This window comes from Hippocampus bargibanti, linkage group LG18 (assembly GCF_051943395.1).
Source record: "Hippocampus bargibanti isolate YZ-2025 linkage group LG18, ASM5194339v1, whole genome shotgun sequence".
Classification (NCBI taxonomy): domain Eukaryota; kingdom Metazoa; phylum Chordata; class Actinopteri; order Syngnathiformes; family Syngnathidae; genus Hippocampus; species Hippocampus bargibanti.
In genome coordinates, this window is record NC_142751.1 from 9,489,630 (window position 1) to 9,507,545 (window position 17,916).

General features: G+C 40.5%; 1 protein-coding gene across 1 annotated transcript; it reads left to right on the forward strand.

Annotated features, from left to right (window-relative positions):
• Positions 1–2,384: 2,384 nt before the first annotated feature.
• On the forward strand, positions 2,385–17,388 carry LOC148884500 (uncharacterized). Its single transcript, XM_089020045.1, has 6 exons — positions 2,385–2,809; positions 9,297–9,721; positions 10,628–13,130; positions 14,168–14,815; positions 15,865–15,964; positions 16,614–17,388. The coding sequence occupies exons 1-6, from the start codon at positions 2,469–2,471 to the stop codon at positions 16,809–16,811; spliced, it is 4,215 nt and encodes a 1,404-aa protein (XP_088876171.1). The 5' UTR covers positions 2,385–2,468; the 3' UTR covers positions 16,812–17,388.
• Positions 17,389–17,916: the final 528 nt, after the last annotated feature.

Here is a 17,916-nt window from a genome sequence, read left to right on the forward strand (position 1 = left end):
CTAGCAAACTGGAAATAGAATGAACACATACCTGTCAACCTTGGCTAATAGCTGCCCTTATAAATGTTTACAATTCCCGTATAAAAGTTGTGGTACGCCGTACATTATTTGAATTGATTAAAAAAAAAAAACGCTAACACAAGCGGAAATGCAGTTTATCGCGCATGCGCACATTATGTTTTCATAATCGACCGTACGCAGCGATAAAAAATAGATATATATGATTATTACTTGGCGGTTCTCCCATGCTTAAAAACAAAATCAAACGAAAACAATGTGCACACACATATCATGCTTCATTTACAAAGACTCGATAACCGCATTTTTTTTATCGTATAAAAGTTGTTATACAGCTAACACAATTCAAAATCATGAAAAAACATAAAATACAGGGATAACGTATATATGTTGACAGGTATTTGAACAATGCAATTCATTTAATACATGGGTGTCAAAGTCAAGGCCCAAGGGCCAAGTCTGGCCCGCCACATCATTTTATTCGGCCCGTGAACGTAAATCAAGCATGCTAAGTGCCATTTTGCTTGCTAAAGTCCGAACCAAAAATTAAAATTGTCCCACTTAAACCAGTCATTTTTTACTACAAATTTGAAAACTTGTTATATGCAATACATCCACACGTCCACATATATGCAATATGTGGACGGGATTAAATTTTTAATGGTTTCCACAAATTCATAATGGCCTTCCAGAGGAAACCGTAACTAAAATGTGGCCCACTGCAAAAAAAGTTTGACACCCTTAATTTTATATATCAATTTTCCCCCCAAACGCACTAAATTGAACCTGCGATGACTTCCGAGAGTCCATAGTTCGATGGGAATATTATGAAGAGCAGAAAACGGTACCACAATTCACATGAAGACATCTAGTTTCCACAAGGTAGGACTACAATAACATTCACTTACAGTCACTTGTTTGATGGTGGGTATCTCATCTTTATATTGTCAATACCATAATTCACGTCATAGAATCATTTTCACTTTAAATCCTCCCTCATTTCAAGACTCTAAAATGAATACTCTCAAATGTTCACAGATGTGTGTGTGTGTGTGTGAGTGTCAATGAGTTTTGCGAATAATAATAATAATAATAATAATAATAATACATTTAATTTCTAAGCGCCTTTCAAAACTCTCAAGGACACTAGTGGTGACCTGCAATGCAATGGCAGCACGGTATAATGATAAAAAAAACATTATTCAGTCGAACCCAGCGAACAATCATGTCGATCTCCGGTGTTATTGTGTGGTCAAAGACAAACACACTACAGTCGGCGCACTCTTACGTGCGTAATTGTAGGTAATTGGCTCAAAAGTCTATAAATAAGTGTCTGAGAGGTGAGGGCCAGGAAGTGAACTGTTGGCTAAGAACATATGATATAACGGTACACAATGCATTTTGTGTTTCGGGATGGAAATGATCACAATTATATTTAAGCGCATCGTCTTTTTTTTCTTATTCAAAAACGCCTCCTTGAATGCTTGGACTCGTGTGTGTGTGTGTGTGTGTGTGTGTGTGTGTGTGTGTGTGTGTGTGTGTGTGTGTGTGTGTGTGTGTGTGTGTGTGTGTGTGTGTGTGTGTGTGTGTGTGTGTGTGTGTGTGTGTGCGTGTGTGCGTGTGCGTGTGCGTGTGTGCGCGTATGCGTGTGTGTGCTGTGATCACAACACAATAAACGGCGAAATTTAAATACAGCCATGTTTTGCCATGCTGTATTAATATAACTGCAGTGTTACGCTCTTCGTAAAAATAGTAATAATAATAATAATAATAAATACATTTCATTCATAAGTGCCTTTCAAAACTCAAGGACACTACAGTCACGGGTTAAGCTTTTCTGCCGGTGAGCAGCACACAACCCGGAAGTAATTTAAATATAAAATGGTCATTGCGATTTATATACTTTGAGAATTAGTCTAACAGTTCTTTATGGCATTTTATCTTTGTGTTCTTCGAGGTAATACTTCGGTATTTTACCTTAATACTAATGCCATAATCTGTAAAAACTTGAAATATAGCTTTAGCGCTATCTGTTTTATACAGTTCATCATATCGTTTGTACCATACACTGTGTAAAAACTAAACTATCTGGAACGTACCATAAGTCGGTAAGCATTTCCAAAAAAAGATTCGTTTGGCATATAATGTATCAATTGGGTTTTGATTTTCTTCAACATTATAACATTTTTTGTGTAAATATATATTTTTATATTATTATTTTTTAATTGTTTGTGTCTGGCCCGTGAGTGATGTCAGGTGTTCGCCATCAACAGAATGAATTTGTTTGGTGGGGCGGGGCTTCAGTTTAACCAAGCCCACTCAGTTTTATCCTAACCACGCCCACTTCACCCTGCCCAAATGTCCAGCCAGTATCACGCCGTACTTGAGCAACTTTTCCTCTAGACGGCGGTCCGCCAATTCTCAGTCGCTCAGCGACCACAAAAGGCGGCATGTCGTTTCTGGAACAACCCTGGTGCCCCACCAGCGTCCAGGTGACCGTGCTTCAAGCCCGTGGCCTCAGGGCGAAAGGCAAAGGCGGCACCAACGACGCCTACTCGCTCATGCAAGTGGGCAAAGAAAAGTACCAGACTTCGGTGGTGGAGAAGAGCGTGGCTCCCGTGTGGAAGGAGGAAGCCGCATTCGAGCTTCCGCAGCACGGCGCGGGAGGGGAGCGAGGTACGCTGCACGTTCACGTGCTGCACAGAGCCCTGGTGGGGCCTGACAAGCTGCTGGGTCAGGCCGTCATCGACCTGGTGCTGCTCGCACAGGACAAGAGCCGTAACAAGACCGAGTAAGTGCAGGACATTGGAAATGTCTCGTTGACAGAAGCAACCGAATGCAGGGATGGAATCGTGGCCAAACTTTTTCAGTCGTCATACTTGGGCACATAATAGACGCACTTTCTAACCTGACCTGATGATAAAAATGCTGTTAAAAAAACGACGAAAAAGCGTGCACAGGTGAAAAAAGTTTTGATAATACATCTTTGAATGCATATATAATAAAGAATCCACTTCCCTAACCCATTGGTTTAAAGCATTAAACGAACAAAAACTGCGATAAAGACCCACCCAAAATTATTGAAGTACATACTATATTTGTCTTGCATATCATTCCAAATCTGACAAAAATATTCGTCTTTGTCACGTTGTTACATACCTGTCAACCTTGGCTATTAGCTGCACTTATAAATGATTAGAATTCCCGTATATAAATTGTAGTATAACGTACGGTATTTGAAATGATAAAAAAACGTGAACACAAGCAGAAATGCAAACCGTTTACCGTTTTACCGTATACACTTATAGTTAGACAATAGATAGTTGGATAATAGATAGCTAAGCCATCAGATGTAGTTTGGCACCTGTGATTTTGCATATTCCCAGATATATTTTGTTCCAAAATGTTTTTTGTATGATTTTTTTTTTGACAACTCAGTCTGATGGGGGGGGGGGGGGCACAAACATTATTCAAGGGCTTTACAAAATTATGAAATAAAATGCAGAAATACTTTTTGTAGGATGTTGGTAACTCAAAATACTGAAATATTTTTTTAACACTTAAGAGAATGATCAAGTTTGACTACTTTTTTTAATACTGTAGAACTGTCTCTCGGTACTTGTATACAAACAAAGCAAAGCATAGAAAGTGTTCTGTTTTATGCTAAGCTCCTCGTAAGTAGTTTATTCCTCTCCCATGTGACCGCCTGCACACCAGCCTCCTTTCTTACTCACCAATGTCTTATTATCAATAGTACAACTTCAGCCCCTCTCCTCTCACCGTGTCTACTTCCCCCACCACTTTCTTCCATCATTCAGGTTCTTTAAAGACTTTGTTGCCATTTAGCCAGCTGCTTTCAAGTGAGTTGAGGACGCACCTTGCCCGTGATTATTTTTATCGGTCGGAGGCCTCGCATTCCTGGCTGCTTTATCAGTGAAAAATAAACAGCGGGTGACCCACAAGGTCGTTTTTCTTTGACAAAAACAGCACTCCTCGTCACTGTTAAAGCTTGTGTTTAAATCTAACATGATTTCATAGAAGCTTCTACTGTCAACCGTCGTGTCTCATCGACGCTAATTTGCTTTGCTTAATAAAGCGATGTAATCGCAAGACGAACTTTGGCATGGAATCACTGATTTGGATTGTTCCGATTATCAAGTTTATTACCGCCACCAAGTCCCGAGTAGGTTATGTTTTGATTAGCGTGAGCTTTGATAGACAGCTGGCAACTTCCTGCCAATTGTTTGCTTTTTAATTAGGTATCAGTCCGTTTATTTTCCGTTGTATATTAGCTGGCATCCTCACCAGTAATTCCAAGACAATCTGAAAATCTGATTGGTGCAACATCTGCTCTGTGGCTGTGAGTTGAGAAAATAATCTCAAAACTAATTAACTCATTCACTGCCATTCACAAATTTATTCGGGAATTGAAAATATGACATACAGAGCATTCCTGAATTTGTTCAAGTTTTGTTTTTACATGCTTGGGTGCCGATAAAGCGCTGGCTTTAGCCTCTGGCAATATTTTTTTTCCACAAGGGGGCAGCATTTGCCTTTTGTCCATGTTAGCGCTTTGTTCCAGCTTCAGCTGTTAAAGCGCTATATAAACCGATATGTATGTATTGCATTGTATTTTGAACAGCCACGCTCATTTCAAGCTCATATAACTCCAGACCCATATCATTTAGGAATTAACTCTTTTTTTTCTGATGTAAGAAGAGAGTCTACGGTTTCTTTTGCTGCATTGACTGTTTATCTAGTCCTTCTTCTTCTTTTCCTTTCGGTTTTTCCCTTCAGGGGTCTCCACAGCGAATCATTGTCCTCCATCTTTCCCGGTTTTGTGTCTCCACAGCGAATCATTGTCCTCCATCTTTCCCGGTTTTGTGTTTAGACTTTTTAACTAGTCCTAAAACTCAATATTGTATGGGTCCTGCAATTCAAATAACAATGACTAAAACACGGTACTGGAATACATTTTTGCACATGTCTGGCAGTGAATGAGTTAAATCCGGATCTGTTTCCGGTTGCTCAAGGACACTTCTTGAAATTTAAGATGAACAGCATATGCAGAGGGAAGTCGCTACATTGAGGCTAGCTGCAGACTGCGGCCACCTCATAAATCTGTGGAGTCTCAGTTGAGACCCTCCAGCATTTTATCTGATCTTCTAAAATAGATTTAAACTTTATTTTCTTAGTCCCCCCCCCTATGTACGGGCCGACCCCCCCCCCCCAAACCCCTTTAGTACTAGCATCGGGAAAAAAATCCTGGAGCCAGGAAATTCATTTTCAAATGTTGACATAGCAACAGTGTGGCTCAGATGGGGACATCAAAGGAATTTAGCAGTCGCGAGTCGCTGGTTGAGAAATAGTTTACTTAAAGGCGACATGCAATTAAAAACAGACTTGCATTGCTTGAATATAAATAAAATTCCCGTCTGTCTACACATCTGTGAAACGACATAAACGGCTGCCTTTTCCCCTGAAAGGTTGTCTGTTAGCATGCTGTTGTGAATTTTGCAGAGTTGTGTGAATTATTTGTGTCTGCCAATGTCTGCTGCATGTGCCATATGAATGGATCAGCTCCAGGTCAGGACATGGCAAGTGCAATTGGTGCTAAAGTCCTCATGGATGATCTTCTATTTGTGTTGTGTGCGTGTATATGTTTGTTGCACCTTGAATGTCCATGTTCATTTTTTCATGTTACATGTATCAGTGGTCAAGTCAAACAAATAACTTTCACATGAGACTTTTTAATAACCTATCTTACTCGCATACTAGCCTAAATAACATTTCAATTTTCAAAGTTCATCAATTGGCACAATTTTCATAATTTTTTTTTAGTTTTATTTAACTCATTAAGTCATTATTTATTTTCTTCATATTTAAGTGGATTGGATTGACCTTCATTAGTCTCGCAGTGGAGAAATTCATACACATATCACACCAGCAAAGTGAGGAAAGGAAGAAGTAGAAAAGCAAAATACAGGACCTGCTCTAAAGCCACTCTCGCGGCACCATCTTGAAGTCAAAATAATAAAGAAGCCAAATAACAAATAATGTGACACAACACAAAAGACAGACATTCATTCAATCATAAGCACTTTCTGCAGTCTCGATGAAAGAGGAGATGATCAAAGCATCCTTTTCACCAGTGGATCAGGGACATCATGGTGGAATGTGCACGTCTGCTACAAGCTAAATATTGAAAGCAAACACAAAGCTGTAGCATCCGTTGGCGCAAAGAGGCTGTCTCACATCTCATGTCCCATGTAAATCCACTTCAAATCCAAGCCGCGATAGTTCCACATACGCAGTACAGTGCCTAAGCGCAGCGTGAACATTCAAAAACTGTGCATGTTGTTCCAGTGCATGCTTTATGTTTATGTTGATGGTATGAGGACAAAATCTTTTCTAAAGCGAAACATACTGTTGCGAAAAATGCAACGCAAGTTGTTTAGGATGTGCTCTCATGTACATCATTAGTCCAGACAACAACATAATTCTCCCAAGTTATGAGGAAGCAAAATGTTCTCTCCAGCTCCACCGTGTCTCCCATGTCCAAAACCTTAACTGGACATACATTGGTGGCCTGCTTGGATAAGTTGGCCTCCATTTTTGCTGCATGGACACTTATCATGCTGAGTCTCCCGCTCAACCAGCTGTGCGATGTGATAAGAGGTCTCCACCAGAGCAAGCCATTGTCTTATCGTGACTACGCGCTATGGAGGGAAGGATGTGTGTGTGTGTGTGTGTGTGTGTGTGTGTGTGTGTGTGTGTGTGTGTGTGTGTGTGTGTGTGTGTGTGTGTGTGTGTGTGTGTGTGTGTGTGTGTGTGTGTGTGTGTGTGTGTGTGTGTGTGTGTGTGTGTGTGTGTGTGTGTGTGTGTGTGTGTGTGTGTTCGTGTGTTCGTGCGCATAAAAAAAGGGCCAACGCTTGTTGACAAGGTTGAATCATGTGCTGAACCTCCACTTTGCACACAAGTGGCAGATTAGTCAGCTTGAAGCCATCATCCTCACCCGGCCAGAGATGAAGTGAAAACTTCCCTGTTGCTTTTGAAACTTCCGCTGTGTTGCAATTGGGAGTCGGTTACTTCCCTCTTGTTTTTACATGTTTTTGTAAACGTCGTATTTTCTATCAATGAAGGGAGATTTGTGGTCAAAGCTTGTCACCGTTAGCTGCAATTATCTGCTCTACGAAAGGACAGGCCTTCAAAATAAAGCATTTGCGTGTACTTGTACATCCAAGATGCCATTTTCAGTTTCCATCCATTCCAACGTGTCTTCATATTCGGTACTTGTTTTTTGTTAACTTTGCCTTTTTGATCAATGAAGGGAAATTTGTGGTCTAAGCTTGTCAGCATTCGCTGCAATTTCCTGCTCGCCAAAAGGACATCCCTTCAAAATAAAGGATTCATCTGTACTTGTTGTACCCCCAAGATGACATTTTCAGTTTCAAACCATTCCAATATGTCTTAATATTCGCTACTTGTGTTTTTTTTGTTGTAAACTTCGCCTTTTCTATTAATGGAGATTTGTGGTCAAAGCATTTCACTTTTTGCTTCAATTTGCTGCTCTACAAAAGGACATCCCTTCAAAACAAAGGATTCGTGTGTACTTGTACTCCTAAGATGACATTTTCTGTTTCAAACCATTCCAAAGCGTCTTAACATTCACTACTTTTTTATGCAAACTTCGCCTTTTCTATCAATAATGATGAATGAATTGAAGTGAGATTTGTGGTCAAAGCTTGTCACCGTTAGCTGCAAATTGCTGCTTTACGAAAGGACATCCTTTGAAAATAAAGAATTTGTGTCTACTTGTTGCTCCTCCAAGATGACATTTTCCGTTTCAAACCATTCCAAAGTGTCTTAATATTCATAATTTGCGTTTGTAAAACTACAAAAAAGATGGCCAATTATATCCGCACTTTGCTGTGGGACGACATTGTGATCTAATCACTTTGATATACCCGATGCAAGTCATGCATGATCATTAGAGACACATCTGTTAGTTCTCAAGATGGCTTGACACACTCAATACTTGGCCAGCTCCAAAATACCAGAGGCACGCACACGCGCGCACATCAACACGCACCCGCTCAAAGCGCCTTCCTCATTTCCCCAGGAATCCAGATTTCAGTCGCAGTTGTTTGTTCAGTACTGACCTCAGATTTATGCTTGATAAGCTTTTTTTTTTTAATGCCGACTCACTTATTTTGTGCCTTGACGCCACTCCCCCCTAAAACCCCTCAGAACCAGCAGGCTCACCGTTGTCTTTCCACGTCAGATCTTATTGTTAAGGAGGAAAAAAGATTATTGCACTCAGTCTTGACAATAAAAGTAAATGCTTCATTCCTGTTTTATGTCCTTTTTGAAAACTTTCCGATGGAGTCATTTTCCATTTGCCAGGAGCAAGATTATAGATTCCGTTAACGTAACGAAAGAGGAAAAACCTTGTGGACATTTTGCGTCTATTTTTGGGAATGACTAAAACAATTGTCTGTATTAAATGCATCATTTTATTTGGATAGGATGTGAAGTTACCAGTTAATGTTGGGTGGATAATGCAGAAATTTGGCATTTTTATCGCTTCATTCAGTTATGAATTTTGTCGAGCGAGTGCTTTTTTTTCCCCCCCTCAACCAAAGCACACTCTTAGGTGTTTCTTTTAACACCTTGAACTTGTTGTAAATCACAGGTGTCAACGTCAAGGCCACCACATCATTTTATTCGGCCCGCGACAGCAATTAAAATTTGTGAAATTGTGAAATGCTTGCTAAAGTCTGATCCAAAATGTTAAATTGTTGTATGTCAACCACATATTTTTTTACTTCAAATATGAAAAATATGTGGAGGGGATTAAACATTCTAATGATGGTAAAAAACAAATTAAGTGACAATAGGTACTGTTGATTGTCTCTGTAGTCTTTTTTGTCTAGTTATTTCATTGCTAACACTAAGCTAAGCTCTATTTTAGTAATTTCATCATCATCATGCATTTCATTTCTAAGCGCCTTTCAAAACTTTCAAGGTCACTTTACAGTCTTATTTTTCTCTCTGTCGCTAACATTGGAAAAAAATGAACATTTTAAAGTATCATCTATGTGACATCATATGAAGTAAGGGGGCTACTAAAGCTTTAATTTTAAAAACGTGACAAAGCGGCCATTAATTCTCTCTTTCAAAGTCCGTTGTTGATTCTGTCCACTCTTTAACTTGAAATTGGACTGCTCCCATGTTTTCTGGAGATCTTTGAATCCAAGTGGTTCTCTCGTACGCAGGTGGTTCAAGTTACTGGACAAGAACGGCAAGGCGGACAAAGACCGAGGCGAGGTGCTGGTGGACATCCAGTTCATGAGGAACAACATGACGGCCAGCATGTTCGACCTCTCCGCCGTCGGCAAGCCTCGATCCCGCTTGGGCAAGCTCAAGGATAAAGTCCGGGGCAAGAAAAAAGATTTGGACACACCGGCGTCAGCATCCATGCAGGTTCTCACGGACAGCGAGGAAGAAGAGGAAGACGCCGACGGGCACGCAGCTGCGGCTAAAGAAGAGGAGAAGAAGAAGAAACCGAAAATTAAGTCTTTGTTTTCTCACAAGTCCAACCTGCAGAGGAACATGTCACAGTCCATGTCCATCCTGCCCGCCAAGAACACCCCGCTGAGCGGCAGTTTATCATCTGGGCTCAATTTGGAAGCCCCAGAAGGTCGGTGGGATCTTTTCAATGGCGACTGTAGCCTAAAAAACAATTGTGAAAAAATGGTGACTGTTTTTATTGAGGATTACTCTCAAGGAACACATCGGTGAAAAGGTTTCTTCAGCCGTTATCTGTACTCGGGCCATTTCGCTCCTCATCCGAAGAGCTTCGTCAGCAAACTAAAAACTGTGCTGGTAACTCTGGCCTTATAAATATATCGCTACTGTCCAGAGATGGCGGTGCCAGACCTCAGCTCTGATAGGTCCCTGCCCTAAGGTTGGGGGGAGCAGTGGACTACTCCCTGAAGCTAATCTAATTACTTCTTTTGTTCTGTCGATTACCACTAATGGTCTATGCCTGGCTCTGATTGCCCCATACGCTCTGGTATCATCTCATCAGCATGACTAAGCCTACGTGGTAACGACCTAAGAAGTCTGTTGTAAGCAAGGTCTAAATTAAACCTCAAACCACCCTGGCGATTTAGTGAAGGGTTTTGCTGTTCTACAAAAATTGCTTCTTTTACTCCCCTTTCAAATCCATTAATTTATTTAGCTAAGATTTTAACCTCATTGTCGTCAAAAGAGTAGGGACCTCCACCTCTGTCCATTAAGGATATACAGTATATAGGGTCTGAATTACCAGCACAACTTTAGTTCGTTGATGAAGCTTTTTGGATGACGAGCGAAACGTCTGACACCTTCAAAGAAGTACAGATGACGGCTGAAGAAACTCTTTTCATCGATGGACCACTCCTGTACGACTGAGAGCCTACGTAGACGCCACGAGGAAGACATTTGACATTTGGGCAGAAAAAAGAAATCATCGCGAGACTTATTGAACTGTAATTCATCACGGTCGACGAAACACCAGTTTGAATCCTTGTCAAATGTTCTACTTTTGCACCATCTTTTCTAGGTAAGAAGAAATTCAAGTTCCTAAAACACAAACGTTCCGGCAGCTCGGACGGCAAAGAGTCGTCGTCGTCGTCGTCTCAGAAACAAGCGGTTGTGGAAAAGAGCAACCTGTGCATCAACGGGAGTCACGTTTACTGCGACAAACCTCCGCCGCGCACCGCTCGCATTGCTTCCAATTTCAGTCTGGCCAGTTCGGGACACGGCTCGATGGAGGATGTTCCGGAAAGCTCGCCGCCGTCGCTTGATTCGCTCCCGGTGATAAGGCAGGACACACCCTGGGAGGAGGACGAGGAGCAGGAGGAGGAACCGGAAGAAAAAAGCGCCGAGGAATTGGACGCCAAGGACGAGACGGAAGCGAAAGAAGAGTTGGACACGTCGGCTTATGAAGTGAAGATGAAGGACCAGGCGGAGGTGACGAGAGAAGGAGAGAGCGATGACGAGAAGGCAATTGAGGAAGAAGAACGGCTCAGGAGACAAGAAGAAGCGAGAAGACATGACCTGGAGGAGAGAATGAGAAGAGAGGAGATGGACAGAGTAAAAATGGAAAAGGGGAGACAGGAGGAAGAGAGGATGAGAAGGCAAGAACTGGAGAGATTAGCAGAGGAAGAGGAGAAGATGAGAAGAGAGGCACTGGAAAGGTTAGAAAAAGAAAAAAGGAGACTGGAGAAGAAAAGAGAAGAGAGGATGAGAAAAGAGGAACTGGAGAGATTAGAAGAGGAAAGGAAGCGACACGAGGAGGAAGAAAGAGTAGAAGAGGAGAAAAGGAGGTGCAAGGAAGAGGAGAAGAAAAGAGCGGAGGAGGACAGAATGAAAAGAGAGGAACTGGAAAGACTTGAAGAAGGAAAGAGAAGATGCGAGGAGGAGGAAAGGAGGTGCAGGGAAGAGGAGAAGAAAAGAGCGGAGGAGGAAAGAATGAGAAGAGAGGAATTAGAAGAGGAGAAGAAAAGAGAGGAAGAGGAAAGAATGAGAAGAGAGGAATTGGAAGATGAGAAGAGGAGGCGCGAGGAAGAGGAAAGGTTACGGAGAAAGGAACTGGAAAGATTAGAAGAGGAGAAGAGGAGACATGAGGAGGAGGAGATGAGAAGGCAAGAACTGGAGAGACTAGAAGAGGAAAAGAAGAGACGTGAGGACGAGGAGAAGAAAAGAGAGGTAGAGGAGAGGATGAGAAGAGATGAACTGGAAAGATTAGAAAATGAGAAGAGGAGGCGCGAGGAAGAGGAGAGGATGAGAAGAGAGGCGATGGAAAGATTAGAAGAGGAGAGGAAAAGATGTGAGGAAGAGGAGAGGAAAAGAGAGGAGGAGGAGAAGATGAGAAGGCAAGAACTGGAGAGCTTAGCAGAGGAAAAGAGGAGGCGGGAGGCAGAAGAGCGGCGAATGGATGAGGAGGCAAGAAAGAAGGAGAAGATAAGGAGACAAGAAGAAGAGCAGGAGCGATTGGCAGAGGAAAAAAGACGAGAGGAAGAATCAAGGAGAAAAGAAGAGCTGCTACAAAGGCGGGAGCTGGAAAGAATAGCAATGGAAAAGTGGAGGAGAGAAGAGGAGGAGGAGGAGGAGGAGGAGAGGATCCGAGGAGCAGAACAGGAGCGACTGGCGCCAGAGGAAGAAGCGTTGGAAAGATTGGAAGAAGAAAAGTCGAGACGGGAGGAAGAGCAGAGGAGGCAGGAGCAGGAAAAGGAGAGAGAAGAAGAAGAAGAGGAGCGAGTGAGGAGGCGAGAGGAGCTAGCGGAGGAGCAGCGGAAACTTGAAGAGGAGAGAAGGAATGAAGAGGAAGAGGAACGATTTGCTGAGGAGCAGCGGAAACTTGAAGAGGAGAGAAGGAATGAAGAGAAGAGGAGAAAAGAGGAAGAGGAACGATTTGTTAAGGAGCAGCGGAGACTTGAAGAGGAAGAGAGGACACGGAAGAAGGAGGAGGTGAGAAAGCAAGAGGAGGAGCAGAAGAAGGAGAGAAAAGAGGAAGAGGAGCGAGTGAGAAGACGGGAGGCTGAACAGGAACGATTAGCGGAGGAGCAACGGCTGGCCGAAGAGGAGAGAACCTTGAAGAAGGAGCAGGAGGAGAAGGACGAAAGGCAAAGACAAGAGGAGAAGAGACACGAGGAAGACAAGAAGGAGAAGACAGAGGAGCCAAAAAGGGAGGAGGAAGCGCTTGAGGAGCAACAGAGGAACGGAAAGCAGGCGGAGGAACGTCAAAGGAACGAGGAAGATGAGAAGATTAAATCGGAGGGGGGAGAAAAACAGCAGCAGGAGCGAGAATTAAGGAGGAAAGTCGAGGAGGAGCACGAAAGGAGAAGGGAGGACGAGGACGAGGACAGGAGGACGAACGAAAGCAGCAAGAGAGAAGAAGAAGCAGAAGGACAGAACAGACATTGTGACGCGGCGGTTGGAAATTCCCAAGGTCGTTCCTTGAATCCGTTTGACGAGGACTTTTCTCCATTTCCACTTGAGGACGACGTTCCCAACTTGGCTACTCCCAAGGGGAGCACTTCAGAGGTCACCGTTGTGCAAAGGTCGTTCTTTTAGTTAGTTAGTTTGTTATTTGTGTAGTTATGTGTTTATTTATCTATTTGCTTATGAATGTATTTATTTTTAGGTTTATGTCTTAGTAATTTATTCATTGGTTTGTTCATTTATTCAGTCGTTTATGTATTTATTTATTTTTTATGTAGTCAATTATTATTCATTCATGTATTATTTGTTTTGCTATGTTATCTTTTCTGCTTATCTTAATAATTTTATTTATTTTGTTTGTTTTTATTCATTTATTCTTTTTTAGTCATTTTTTATTTCTTTTCTGTGCTTATCTTTATGTATGTATTCATTTATTTAGTGTTTTTTTTGTTGCTTATTTGTTTTATTTATTTATTTGCTTATTTGTTTTATTTATTTATTTGCCTATTTTTTTTTTTTTTGTTGGTTGTTTATTAATTTAATCATTTATTCATTCATTCGTTCATTTATTTGTTTATTTATTTATTTATTCAGTTATTTATTTTTTTATTATGTATTTGCTTACACCTGTATTTATTTTTTTTTATTGGTTTATTTATTTGTTCATTAATTTGGTTATTTATTTATGTATTTATTCAGTTATTTATTTTTTTTATGTGTTCATTATTTATTTGGTTATTTATTTGTTCATTAATTTGGTTATTTATTTATGTATTTATTCAGTTATTTATTTTTTTATTATGTATTTGCTTACACATGTATTTATTTATTTGTTCATTAATTTGGTTATTTATTTACTTACCTGTATATATTTACTTTATTTACGTATTTATTTATTTATATTTATTTCATCACTTATTCATTCGTTCATTTATTTGGTCTATTGTTTATTTGTTGATTTATGTAGTCCCGTATTTATTTACTTATCTATTTACTTTTTACATGTTTATTATTATTTTGTCATTTATTTATTTGGTCAGTTATCTATCTATCTATATATGTATCAATCAGTTTATTTATTTACACCGTTATTTTTTTTTCCACACATGTACAACTTGTGACTTCCCTCCTCACCGCCGTCCGTCCTCTTTTACAGGTGCCAACTAGCCGACCCGCCGACCACCATTGGTCAACGCGAGAAGCGACCGGCACCTCAACCTCCGGGAAAGACCCCGACAGACAGCCGAAATGACCGTTCGCCGCATCCGGCGCCGCTTCCTGAGAAGATCCGAGAAAAGGAAGTGAAAACTGCCAGTGTTCCCCCTCGGCGCTCCGTGCGGACCTCCCCCACTCAGAGTACATCTCAAACAAATGGCTGCGTGTTGAAACCCAGCAAACGTCCCGCGCCGTCAATCCCTGCTGCTGATTCCGAAACCGTCCCGGTTGTGCGCAGCTTAAATCCATTTGATGATGATGATGAGGAAGACCACGCCGCTCAAATTCAACCATCCTCCCCTCATCGTGGTTCCACATCGCAGCTCCCTCCCATCTCACAACCCCCCGATTTAGACGCCGCTGCCCAAAACAAAGTCAAATCTTCAAAAGTGGCCCGTGCTCCCGAACCCCCTGTGAAGACCACCGCTGGATCGAACGCTCCATCTACTGAACCCGGTGACACGAAGACCCAAGTCCCCAAAGTTGGTCCGGCTTTGCAGAGCCCACCAAAGGAACCCGAGCCCGCTACTGTGCAGCACGGGCGGGACGTGGGCCAACAAAAAGAAGCGCCTCCTGCGCCTTCACGCAGGTGAAGTCACACGCACGCACACAAAAATTATGATCTTGCTAATTTTTGAATCTTATTTAGAATTTCTCCCCTACTAATATAAGTTATGATCAGAGTAAGGTGTCACATCACGAAATACAGTAAAGTCTCGTTATATCAATATCGGATATATCGATAGTCCTGGTTATATCGATACTATTTCTATGCACGCACGGAGAAAATTACATGCAAACAGGGTCGGATATATCGATAGTCCCGGTTATATCGATATTTTTTCGGACTCCCTTGAATATCGATATAACGAGACTTTACTGTATTATTATTTAGAAGAAATATTAATATACAAAGATATATTTTGTAATGTAGTTTTTGGTTGTTGTTTTTTTTTTTTTTACTTCCGCAAGAGTGGCTGCCTTTACAGCAGCTTCTGTATTTTGTTTTTTTACTTCTTCATTTCCTCTTTCATTTACTTAAATGTTCATTTATTTATTTATTCCAATGTATTTGCTTCTCATTGTAGTTATTTATTTGTTTTTTATTGATTTATAATTTATTGATTCACGTGTTCATTTATTTGGTTCTTTATTAACTTAACTCTTATTTACTTGTTTATTTGTTTTTTTATATATTTAGACTATTTACACATTTATTTCTATGTTTGTTTTTTTTAATTTGCTTTGTCAGTTATTTGTTCATCCATTTATATCTTTATTTATTCATCTATTTAGTTGCCTATTCGCTCAACTATTTACACATTTATTTATTTGTTTTTTGTTTTAGTTATTTATTCATTCATTCATTTATTTGGCTGTTTATTTCACTGCTGTGAAATGTAAATTTCTCCACTGCGAGACCAATTCAGGCTAATCCAATCACAATTTATTTATTTTATTCATTTATATTATTATTCATTTATTAATGTATATATGCATTCATTTGTTTATTTATTCATGTATCTATTCATTCTTTTAATTATGTATTTATATATTTTTGTATTTATTTTTACATGTTTCCTTATTTCATAAATCCTTATCTAGGTTGTTAAGAATATTTTTTTTTCCCCATCGCAGACTTCAGCCGGTGAAACCACTCAGTGCTCAGGAGCAGCGTCCTGTCACTGAGGCCCAAGTCGAAAAAGAAACATCAGGGGGAAACGTTGGTCAAGTCGAGGTATGTCACGTTTCATTCTCTCAATGACAGACGGCGTAGTATAATTTTGATCAAAACTTTCAAAATGGGTGAAATATTCACTGCAAGAAGCCAAACTAGGGTGCGGAAAATCATACTGGACCCTCCGCACCCTGCCCACCACCTTTTCCAGCTACTCCCCTCAGGCAGGCGCTACCGATCCATTTAAACAGCTTCTTCCCCCAAGCCATTAACTCTTTGAAAAGTAGCCCAAATTGAACTGTATAGTGCCTCTTTGCAATTTTTTTGATGATGATACTAGTGCAGCGTGACCGTAAACAAATTCCTTGTGTGTTCTACATACTTGGCAATAAAGATGATTCTGATTCTGATGAAGATTTACGTGACAACACGCATGTTATGGATTTGTTACACTCTGGTCCAAATCGCTCGGTTTTGGGGAGCGGTTAATTCCATGTCAGTCAAAGGTGGAGTGCGGTTTTTGACATAATTGGAGATTCCACCCGTGTTCAGATTGCAAAGGAAGAGCGCACGCGCAAATGCGCCATTAGCTAAATGAACGAATTGCACCATTTAAGAACAAAACATTATCATGGTAACTTCAAAAATGACATTCCCAATAGGTTTCAACCTAATTTTACATTTTTGTTTCATTGGCATGCCATCATAGGTGAAAGTCACCAAGGAGAAAGGGCCGTACTCGATGCTGACCCGGGAAGAACTCGTCTCTCTTGTAGTAAAGCAAGAGAAGCAAATTCAGGATAAGGACAAAAAGATAGCAGAGCTGGAGCAATACATCGACAACTTACTTCTGCGTGTCATGGAAGAACAACCAAGCATTCTCATGTCTATGAAAAAAGTCATTTAGGTGGCCAATGTATTTTGTTTCTTTTTTTTGTGTTGCCTTTCTCTGCACTTCAAAGACATAAGTGGAGATGTACGTTTTCTAAATACTCAGCATACCTGTTCTATTTTTTGCTGCAAATGATCAGGGCAATCGTTAAACTGGATTACATGTCGCCATCATGATTACGATATCAAAAGCAGAAAATGGCTCCTGTTGTCCCCTTTTGTAAACGTTTCCCAGCTATGCATTTGTTACATAAACGTATCTTCTTGCACTGATTATTAAATGTTTACATGATCTGAAAAAAAGCACTTTACTTGGCTTATGTTTGTTTCTATGCCGATTGCAATGTTTTGTTGTCAAGTATTAACATGTGAAATGGAATCAGAATGCCAAACCATGTCCTGATTTACCCGATGTAAACATATAGTGTGCGTGCGTGTGTGTGTGTGTTTGTGAGCGCAAGACCATTTTCGAACTGTTAAAAAAAGTGTATTTCCGTCCTTTGTATTCACTCTGTTGTTTGTATTTACTGTTCAAAAACATTGATTTGTATACCTTTCCCATTACTGTTACAAGAATAAAGTATTTTTGGCAATCAGTGTTGGTCCTTTCTTTGTATCAGAAAATTCTTCTTAATACATTTAAAGCAATCCATAACCCCCCCCCCCCCATATCTGTTTGACCAAATTTTTATTCCCTCTCGTTCCCTCAGATCCTCATGTGTGCCCCCCCCCCCCCTTCAGGACGGCGGGGGACAGAGCTTGCAGCTGCTCTGCCCCCAAATTCTGGAACTCACTTCCTCCCAACATTTGTAACATCAATTCTCTTCCCACCTTCAAAACCCACCCATTTAAAATTGCATTTTCTGTGTAGCTCTATATTGTTTCTATTTATAATTTTATTTTATTGTATTCTATTCATAATTGCATGTTATTCTTGTATCTATGTTTGTGACTGTAAAATGTCCTTGAGAGCTTTGAAAGGCGCTTGAAATTAAATGTATTATTATTTATTAGAGACAATTTACATGCTTCAAAGTTCTGGTAATAATACATTTATTTTTGGTGTGGCTGAATACTGATGATTTTTGTAATATGAACAAGACAATTTAATTGACAACATG